The following is an 11,081-nucleotide window of genomic DNA, read 5'->3' as shown; positions in this document are numbered from 1 at the left end:
GCATAGCCTTTCCTATCCTTTGTTTTGCTCCCTTCATTACACACGTCACATCTTCTCGGTTTCCTTGTATCCTGTGGTTGAACTGGACGTTGAGGTTGCTCTTCACCTAGATGATGTTTGATTGACAAGCGAAGCATTTTGGGAAGTCTGGCATTTTGGGCTCTCACCTTCAAACATGGTTCAACCAAATCAGTGGCCAAGGTTTTCAAAAATGTTCCTCTGACACGTGAAGAATAGGTATCTTGAACATTATTAATTTTATGGAGCACATAAGCATTCACTCCTGCAAAATCCAGAACTCCATAAAAATATCGCATAGGCCAACGGCTTGTTTTGCGTTTAGTAGTTTTTTTTCATGGCATAGACGATCAAATACATCAACTCCCCCTTTGTCATGTTGTAGAATTCTATTATCTCTGGCTTTTTTGTTACTTCATTCACGAAGCCATCACCATGCATTGATGAAAGAAGTATTACGTTCTTATTTTTCTTTGGAGTGAAGGAAACCATCATCTTTTCAGGGTCGTATAGGAATCGAGATGACATTACTGGAGCACCCTTTGTTTCCAAAAACTCTGGTGGAATCTCTCTTTTATTCTTTCGCATCGTTCCTACTAGTGTGAGTTTCTTGCTTGTTAGTTTGTCTGCCAACTCACAGGACGTGAACCAGTTATCTGTGGTGACGTTCCTATTACTATTCTTCAGAGAATCTACTAGATTCAGGACATAACTTGTGGGTTTCGACACATTTTCAATCTCTCTCCTCTCTTTACCAAGATATGGTATACCTCCTAAGAAGTAATACGTTTTTGCATCGCATAGGGAAACTATTTTTAGACCGTACTTGTCCGGTTTATTCTTCATGTACATCCGGAATATGCATCGTCCCCTGAAACTGAGTAGAGTCTCATCAACTGTTACATATTCTGATGGAGTGTAGTAAGCTCTACAATTTTTCAAGAATAATTCCCAAAACTCTCTGAAAGCAGCAAATCTATCATTAGCTTTTCTCTCAGCACGACTGTTTTTATCATCAAAGCGAAGAGTTAGAAGAAGAAACTGAAAACGATTTTTTGACATCCCATAGCGAAAAATTGGTGGTCCATGAATTGGTGAAAACAGGTCTTGTAGGTTCAGTCCAGAATTTTTCAACTCTCCAGCCATAAACAAAAGTCCTATCAGAGCCTTTATTTCTGGAACATTGGTAGGGTGTGTGTACCTTTCTTTGGCCAACCATTCATGTTTGGAGCATTTTCTCTCTATTTCTTCGTTTGTATAACGTTCCAAAATGTTCATCATTTCTTCAGTGACAAACAAAGAAAATAGATCAATCTCTTTCTTCAGATCTTTAGCTATTCCTTTGGCACCAGGAAAGTGTGTTATTATATTCCTTGCTGGAGTCCGTCCAAATGGTGATTGTAGAGTCTTATTGGTCCATATAGTCTCGCCATCCTTCCCAATCAAAAATTCTCTATTCTCTGGATCTATCTCCATCTGAGTATCATGTCTTGGTCCTTCAGCATCAAACTCATCGTCCACATCATCATCATTCATCAATAATCCATCCTCATCTTCTGAACACGATTCTTCAAACTCATCATCTTCTTGCTGCTGCCTTTCTAGTTCTGCTGTGATCTCTTCAGGCGTACGAAAAAGTGGAATGGAGCTCATCTTGCTCACCTGAACAAACAAACAAAAGTCCTTCTATGTAAGTACTTGCCTTGAAATCAAGCAGAAAAAAGTTGTGCAGATAGGCAAAGAAGAATATGTGAAAGTATGCAATCCAAACAACAATGCACAGAATTAGTTACAAGAGAGGAAAAATTACTCATTCATTTGCCAAATTGAACTGGAAGTGATTACTGACCAGTTTGAGAGGTATTACATCACCTTGACTGTTTATTTTTGCAAATGAACCTGTTGAAATACTGCATTTCATTGCCTATTTTACCATATTTTGAGAATAAAATTGAAAAGAACTCTCAAACGTACTATAAAGTTTAGAACGTACAAAAAACAATGGGTGGATCTCCTCCCATGGACATGGAAAACCCACAATAAGTGGAAACCAACATTTTTGAAAGTGAATCTTGCTGTATACAATCAACATCGACTGTAGATTGTAAATAAAACTAGAAAAATACTCACACTCACTTCGTTCTGAAATTGAGAACATACACAACAACGTTGGGTGGTTGTCACCCAGGAAGATAAACAATGAGATAAACAATGGATCTCCACCCATGGAGATGAAAAACCCACAATAAAGTGAAAACCAACGTTTTTCTTGCTGTATACATTCAACATTGACTGTAGATTGTAAATAAAACTAGAAAAATACTCACACTTACTTTGTTCTGAAGTTGAGAACATACACGACAACGTTGGGTGGTTTGTCACCCAGGAAGATAAAAATTGAGAAATATAGAAACAGACTATGTAGTTCCACCAACAAAGGCTGCAGCTCGACTGATGAGGTAGGCATGGGAGGGTACTGGAATGGAGGAGGGGATAGGAAACGTTGGCGCATGCGCAGCTTGAAAAGAAGAATGCTTGGGTGGGATTCCACCCATACGTGGTTCTTACTGGGTTAAAATTATGTACCACATAATGGGTGTTTACATTTAAAATATTCGAGTTACAACCCCCAAGTCACCCCCTTATGAGGGGTTGAAATTCAGTTGAATTTCGAAAGGTAGAGTATTTGACCAATGACTTATCCTGGAAGTTGCAGTATTATATCTACAACAGTCTCCAATTTATTGACGGGTTCCCATACATATGACTCACTCTTTATAAACATTATGAACATAAATTAGCATTAATTATATTGATTCAATGTGTTCAGTTTATCTTTGTTGATTCAATGTTGTTTTGTTTATTTTTGTTCCAATTTAAAATTGGCTCTCCTGAGTTGAAAAATATAATACATTTAGTGGAAAATTGTTCAATTCTACTACTTATAATAAATAAAAAAAATGTTATAAGTTGTAGTAGTCTATATTTATTTATTGAATACAAAACATCTCTTTCATCATAGAAAATATGTTAGAATAATACTAGATCACTTTCTCTGTTTAGATTATTCAATGGTTATTAAAACAATTAGAATTAATTAGGTAAACCAGAGAGCATTATTTAACTTTCAATTTGTAACTTCTTGATTGTGATATAAGTAATTTGAATAATTACAAGGGTGCAATAATTTTATTTCACTCTTCATAATCTGTTAAGTATTTTTTACCATATTCTAAATAAATCGAAACACTACTGTTGATTTTTCTTTTTTTCTTATGAATGTTTTTTTTCATTGATACTATTGAATTAAAACTGAAATGTATTTATTCCACAGTGTAAAGGAAAATAATTTCCAATATCAACTGAGAATGACGAAGATAATCACTTCATTTTATTAGTTGGTAAAGTCCAATTATTATTCTTATAATAATATAGTCCATTGTAAAGGCTTTGGCAAAATTAAAATTGTGCCAGCAAAGGTAAACAGTATTCTGGACGAAAAATAAAAAAAAATATTATCATTTATCATAGTTTGTTATGTGCAGGGGTACATTGCTGTTCAATCCAAAGTAGTCAATGTTAAAAGTTAATGACATTATAATTGATTAACCTAATTTTTTTATTGATTGAAAGATAAATATTTGAATTCTTGAAAAGCACCAAAAAATAAGGTATCAATGAAAGTGATCTGAAAAAGCAAGCGGCATTTTTTACTTCAAGCAAATAGTCTACCACTATTACTTCAACAAACCAGGTAATCGATCATTAGACGATTTTACTCTTGAGGTTGACGTTTGATGAACAATCAATCATCATCTATAAAAATAGATCATTTATTTCATAATAATTATTACATGGTATTAAATCAGCTAACAATACACACCTTAATGTATATGGCAGGCCTACAGTAAATTAAAAGCTGGTGAGTTAAAAGGATGAATGTCAACACATTTAATAATTCATGTAATATAAATATTGTAAAGAACTTGAAAAATGTTTTTTTATTCAACATTAATAGTGCACATACAATTATTAGATTGCAATGTAATTTTCTTACCTCAGAGTTACGCCAATTTTTCAGAAGCTGAGATTGAATTATTCCTCCTCCTCGACGGCTCTAAATCATCTTTAACATTCTCAAGTAGCAATTCAAACAGATCTTTATCTACCCTTAAATACTCTTTGAACTTGCTGTTATTGTCTGTTAAATGCCTCATGATCAAATTTTGAAATACTCCTTCCCTATTACGTTCTTTGTACATTGGATGCATCGCCTTCCTTTTTTTTTTGGTTCTTCATTTTCGCTGTTCTCATCATCACTACTTCAAGTAAAGTAATTAAAATTAACTCTTCTTCATACTGATTTTCTAATGCGGCAATAGTTTTAAAGTTATAGTCGCACATTTTAGCATAGCCTTATATTTTTCGTTCGGTTGAATAAGTTTGAACAAAATGTTTAAGCAAAAGAAAAAATAGGTGGCAGCAACAATAGCAAAAAAGTAATATAGTATAAAAACTTTGTTCATTGATGTTTGAAAAAAACAAATTGTAATATCAGCTGTTTCTAGCACGATTTAAAATTTGGAAAAAAGAACTAGTTCTTTGAGTGTTACTGTTTCTGCCCGCTTGGAGCGCTTGAATCGATTCTGCTTCTGCCCGTTACGAAAACACGGCTTTAGAGTTGAGTTGATGATGTCGGGAAGTCATCTTGCAATGCAGAACCTCCGTCTCCCGAAACGGCCTTACGTCAATTCTGGTCAGGTACTTCTCTTACCTCTTACCTCTCGTACCTCGGTACCTCTTACGACATGCCTTGCTCGTGGAGTCCATAATGGTATGAAGTTGTGTCTTAAAGCTGGATTTTGAAGGGGTGAAACATGAAGTTGGTTTGGGGTCACACATGAACCGCTGTAAATAAATGTATTACAGCATTAATTTTTAACTCTTCCTACAATTCATCAAAAGCTAAAAAAGGAGTTATCTATTGATTACAGATTATTTGAATTCTCTCATTCTATTTGAATCCTAATTTTACATCGATTTTTATCTTTAAACTACTGATTCTCTGTATCAGAATTAATGAATCTTCCTTCACAAATAATTCAAAAGCTCTGGTATAATTTAATAAATTAGCGTTCAGTTAAGAGCCTTAACACAGTCAGAAAAATATAAAACCTTAGCAAGTCTCAAACTTGACATAACATTAAAATTTACATTTCAATTTGATTTACATATCTTCCTGATTTTCAGCAATACTCAACGATAATATATCTCCAGAACCAATAACTCAAATGTAACATAACTGAAAACTTTCTTCTCTCCTTTCTGTACTTCTTTAGAAAAAAAATAAAATAAAGTATCTTCCATCACTAATAAAATCAAAAGGACTATTCTCAATCAATATTATCAACTTGAACAATAACAGGCTTTGTTGATAAAATACTCTCTGATGGAGGTTTCAATTAATTAAATTCCCTAAATTATATTTTAAACTTATTTTACGTACCTTAGCGGTTATTTGAAGAAACAATTATTCATATATGATGAAGAAACGCAATCAAACTTTTCAGCACTACTAGAAAATATAAACTTTAATAAAAATAAAACTAACTCCTACATTAACTAATGATATAAACTTATAAACTTGCTCAAAAAGGGCGAAACATAATGACTACATCTTTACTCTCGTAGTGCTCCTAGCAAAGTGTCCTCCGAAACGTAATCTGGTCTCTCGGCTGGGGAATCGCCCCACTACTGTATTTATAAACATGTCTCCTATTAGGCGAATGAAAATATGGGGATCATATTTGACCAATCGTCGCGTGGCTTCTAGAGCCTTAGGACAAAATAGTAACTGCAAAATTATTAGTTTGTTATAATTGTAATACTTGCTGTTTTCCAACTTATCGCACTCTATGTCGCGACAGGAAGGCTAAGTTTTAGAGATAATCCCATAATCAACATTCCTCGACGACTCGGAGCCACAATTTTTAAATATCTATCCTGGGAAACTTGAAGTCATGGCCGTTGATATGAGAGAGAGAAAATAATTTATTTCGCTAACTCACTTACAATAATGGCTCTAGTCTATTGCATATTGAATTTACCATTATAACTTGGGAAAAGGCCTGAACTAAAAATAGTGCTCGGCACAGAACTTGGATAATGGTGAAGTGAATTATTATTGAATGAGTAAACTATAAGTGGGGTATAAAATTAATCACACTGATGATGACACCATTGGTGACGAAAGATGTTTGTTATTTCATATTAAATAAGTGATTTTTTTGACAAAATCCCAATGTTTCCATTCTCATACTTGTTATTGCAAGTTCAGGCAATTTTGAGCCAAAATAGTAAAAACTTTATTCTGGAGGATAAAGAGTGATCTTTGATCCGGAGTGTTTATAAGAATGTGAGATTAACATAGTTTTTATGCCCACTTTATTTCAACACTTTGAAATCTGAGTCAGAAATAGTAAAAATATAGTGAACTAGCCGTCAGGCTCGCTTCGCTCGCCATATCCGTCTAGCCAGGGGGCTCTGTACCGAATTTGTTCAAATCTGTTCTTATTGCGCATCTAAAGGGCCAACTGAACACACCTACCAAATTTGAAATGTTATGTCATATTTTTATCATATGTTGGGACGATCCAGTCGGGGGTCGAGACTAAACGTCTGGCTAAACGGATATGGCGAGCGAAGCGAGCCTGATGGCTAGTAATACAATATTTCCAGGAATAGCTCTGATTGAAGTAGCAGTACCCAATCAACTCCGCGATAAATCAGGACCTCCTAATAGGTATTTAGGAGGTACTGGATAAATTGGTATTTAGGAGGTCCTGGATAAATGCATTTCAATCTTCAACTTGGTGCCAACCTAACAAAGTCAACTCAACTTAATGCCAACCTGACGAAATTTTTAATTTAGTTACCAGAACAACTATTTCGAAGAGGTACTCTCTCTAGATTATAGTTCTATAATAACATATGGTATGGACATTTCAATTATAATTTTAAGATATTGGAATAAGAAGAATATACATGCTAAAAGACGAACTTTAAACCCTCAAAAACCACCCTTAGAGTTAAAATATCGCCAAAAGATTTCTTAGTGCGCCTCCAAAGGGCCAACTGAAAATTTAACGTATTTGGTCCGGTAGATTTTTAGTTCTGCGAGTGAGTGAGTGAGTGAGTGAGTCAGTCAGTCAGTCAGTGAGTGAGTGCCATTTCGCTTTTATATATGTATAGATAAAATACGAACTTTAAACCCTTAAAAACCAACCTTAGAGTTAAAATATCGACAAAAGATTTCTTAGTGCGCCTCCAAAGGGCCAACTGAACATACCTACCAAATTTGAACGTTTTTGGTCCGGTAAATTTTTAGTTCTGCGAGTGAGTGAGTGAGTGAGTGAGTCAGTCAGTCAGTCAATGAGTGAGTGCCATTTCGCTTTTATATATATATATATAATATATATATATATATATATATATATATAATATATATATATATATATATAGATGAATAATAAATCTTACTGGTCTTGTTACTATATTTTATCTTATCGAAAAAAGGAGAAAATGCTTCCTTTGACAGAAGGATTTGCAATTGAATAGGTTCAGATGATTGGTTCCTCATGTATTTTTTGTAGCTTATATTCTACACAGAATTTGATTTTTCTACTCATAAATCATTCTTTTACTTATGTATGTATAGGCTATTTCGCCATCGGACATTCATTGTATCGGATACACATTCAGCATCAGTGATGCTGTCAATCACGATGAGCATCACATCAATAATGATGATAATTGAATGCAGGATGGGAAAAAGATAGATTATATTCATGACCTTTTGTGTGTTGAATAACATGGATTTATAAAATGATCAATGATTTCTATAAATTGATTGTATTAAAGATTCTGTTACATGCCAAATCTTCATGAAACGCCTCCAATTTCCTTCCATTGAAATCATTGTGCTCTACGGAGTTTTCACCAATGAGAAAATGACTGTGTTATTGAGAATCAGCCATTGAGTGTGGCTTTGAGCCTTTACTTCTTATTCCACGAATTTCGTTCCAATATCGTATTTTTCCATGGTGAATTCAATAATAAATTTTACCGATACTGTAATGACAATCGAAGAACAGATATGATTTTAAATCTTCAACTTATTTTATTCCAAGAATAGACTTTGAACTTGCAATTTCAGAATATGTTAACGCGATTCCTTAGAATCAACTTATCAATTTATGCATACTTCATCTTGTAGTTAATCGAAAACTGATACCTGAACTCTCATTATGCGAAGCAAGAGCTTATACCGGTAATGTTTGGGAGAACTTATAAGCCTTGTCTGAACTGTTTTAAAGAGGATAATGCGTACATGAAGAGGATACGCTATTGATGATAATAACATATGAAGTTTCAACAAACAACTCTTCTCTTTAATATAAAATTAGATCATGCTTGATCGTATTGAAATGTCTCAACTCATTCAACGTGGTTGGAAACTATCTAACTATTTAAACTATTTAAAATTCAATCAATAGTTTATGGTCTAGCTACGAAAACGTACTTGGAAAAGCGGAAAACACTCGACTGAAATTGCAGTGTTTCTGCCCGAAACGTAGTTGAATTATTTGAGTTATTATATTAACATAGGACTAACCATAGAACTAGGAAACATACTCGACTGTAAAGAAAACATATGATCTCTTTACAGTATAGTATACTGTGATGAAAATCAAATGTTTTCTTGTTCTGCAAACAGCTGTTTACCGGATTGATTCAATGCATGGAAAACAGCTGCAATTGAATAAGTATGACAAAAATACTGTAACATCATCAACACTCAAAACATAATGGAAAATGGCACGATTGCTATGAAAAATCATGCTTTTAAATACACCTCATGAATCATCAGCTTTCATACTCTCATCATAATTATGAAGAAATTTATCTGTTTTCCAAGTTTGTTACTGATATATCCATGATAGTTACTGTTACAAATGGACTAGGAAATGAGTCTATTTAAATGCTTCGTTTACAATTTATTATCTAATTTGAACAGTATTGTGCTCATATTGGGACACAGGCATGAGCCTGTTGTGCATCTTCACACAAGATAAGAAGTATTTTTACATAATACGATAAATAATTCAGGTCAGGGTTGATACAAATTATTCACTTTTGAACCTAATCCAACAGTTCACATTATTTTGAGAGCATATCACGTAAATGCACATGATATCTTACAACAATTTTAACAGCCAACAATGGGTCAAGATCGTAGAATTTATAATTTCCTCCAGTCTTAATCCTCACACCAAATGAGGTGTACTAGCGACCTCAACAATATTATGAGAGTCATGTGCTTTAGGACATAGCCTGGGTTGAATATTAATCTCATTCTCAGGCAAGCACGTAATTAAATCTACCGGCGAAGATAGTGGTATAAATGTTTTTAGTGTTGTATTTTAAAATATCATGAGATTCTCATTTTTGAAACAATTATTAAACTATTAAATACAATTGATGATACCAAGTATTACAGTGGAATGAATGAAAATTAAATCTCATCAGAACAAACTGCGTTTTGCCTGGAAAAGACGCATATCTTCATTAAATTTTGGGAAGTATCAGATAAAATAATGGAATGAAAAGGACTTGAGGGTTGGAATGAGGAGCAGGTCAGAGGATAGGTGTTAAATCATAAATCATCATAATGTACACTCTAATTCTAAAAAAAATGCTAGATGAAAAATAAAACTACGATACTAATAAACTGCACAAGCTGTATCTATTTTAAGCTCACTCCCTTTTGGCTTGGAGCCAAACTGAGAAACCATTGGAAACATAGAGCCTATATTGATTGGCCCAAGTCTGATAACTTGAACTATCAAACATTATCTTAACGGTGGAATTGATATTTTTAATACTATTGGTGGGTCAATCGGCCATCTTCAACAAATCAATATAACTGGCTCGTACATTAAATCGTCGAGGATTGGTTTTCTTATTTGCCAAATACACCGTTAAATTGATGTATTCGTCTTGATCCTTATATTATTACCCAATCTTTAAAATCTGTCTAATAGACTTTTCCCAGATGGAAAGTGCATTCAACCTCATTTTGTTGTTCAACCGAATTCAGGAGAGGAATAGTTCACAATTTTCATTTATTTCTCCCCCAATCATTTTAATGATAAGAGCTTGTACAAATGGAATTAATATCACTCACAATATTTCTTATAATCCATAACATAATAAAGGAATTATGAACTGATTAACTTGCAATTTTACAAGAAGATACTGAATTTACCGAGGATGGACATAGGCTTGGTTCCATTGCTAGTAATCAATTAGTTCTAATTAAAAAATCAAGACAGATTAATTCAATTTGTGATTTAAAGTTTACATACCAACCAAACATAGCTTACTTTATGTGATTTCAAAACTTTGTCGGTAACAAGCACTCTTGACTAAAAAGGTTGCGGTTTGGAACCCAATCAAACATTTTTTTTAAGTTTTCAACTCTGATGAAGATAATCCTCGTAATTTCGTCAAAATAATAAATAATTATGCAATTTTCTTACATTTCCTGGAAATTGCATTTAACAACACAAAATTTTCCTCACAGCAACGCATGGGTTAACTGCTAGTATACAATACAATCATCTCTTATAACCGTGAAATTATATAATTATTCAACACACTATATTGAAAATATCATAGTGATGCATATCATACTTTATGAGGCTATTATTATCTATTATGACTGAGCAAGTTGCAAAAACATGACAGCGAAGTTCTAATATTTTTGCCTTATAATGTGGATTTAATCTGAAAATTCCTGCATTGTCAGTTGCGATTTGTTTGTAAACAAAATATAAACAGAATGCTTTCATGAAGTTGAACGTTGAGACGTAAAATTTCCCTTGTTTCCTCAAGAACATTGCTAATTTATTCAAATCTCACAGCTTGAAACTAAGTAACTCATACATGTAAAGTACAGTTCTCTCTTAAAAGAAAATGTATTCATTCCAAGTCAAATAGCT

General features: G+C 33.5%; 2 protein-coding genes across 4 annotated transcripts in view; both read right to left on the bottom strand.

Annotated features, from left to right (window-relative positions):
• Nucleotides 1-11,081, bottom strand: part of LOC111053314 (potassium voltage-gated channel protein Shaw) — a 240,237-nt gene that overhangs the window by 201,827 nt on the left and 27,329 nt on the right. The gene's annotated exons all lie outside the window — the stretch shown is intronic.
• Nucleotides 340-11,081, bottom strand: part of LOC120349867 (piggyBac transposable element-derived protein 4-like) — a 38,038-nt gene continuing 27,296 nt past the window's right edge. Inside the window, exon 3 of the mRNA XM_039421131.1 lies at nucleotides 340-1,680. Coding sequence (XP_039277065.1) covers nucleotides 340-1,680 — 1,341 coding nt within the window. The remainder of the gene's footprint in view (nucleotides 1,681-11,081) is intronic.

The sequence above is a fragment of the Nilaparvata lugens genome, chromosome 1, assembly GCF_014356525.2.
Source record: "Nilaparvata lugens isolate BPH chromosome 1, ASM1435652v1, whole genome shotgun sequence".
NCBI lineage: Eukaryota > Metazoa > Arthropoda > Insecta > Hemiptera > Delphacidae > Nilaparvata > Nilaparvata lugens.
The sequence above is the reverse complement of the archived record's forward strand: the minus strand, read 5'-3'. Positions and strand labels throughout refer to the sequence as shown.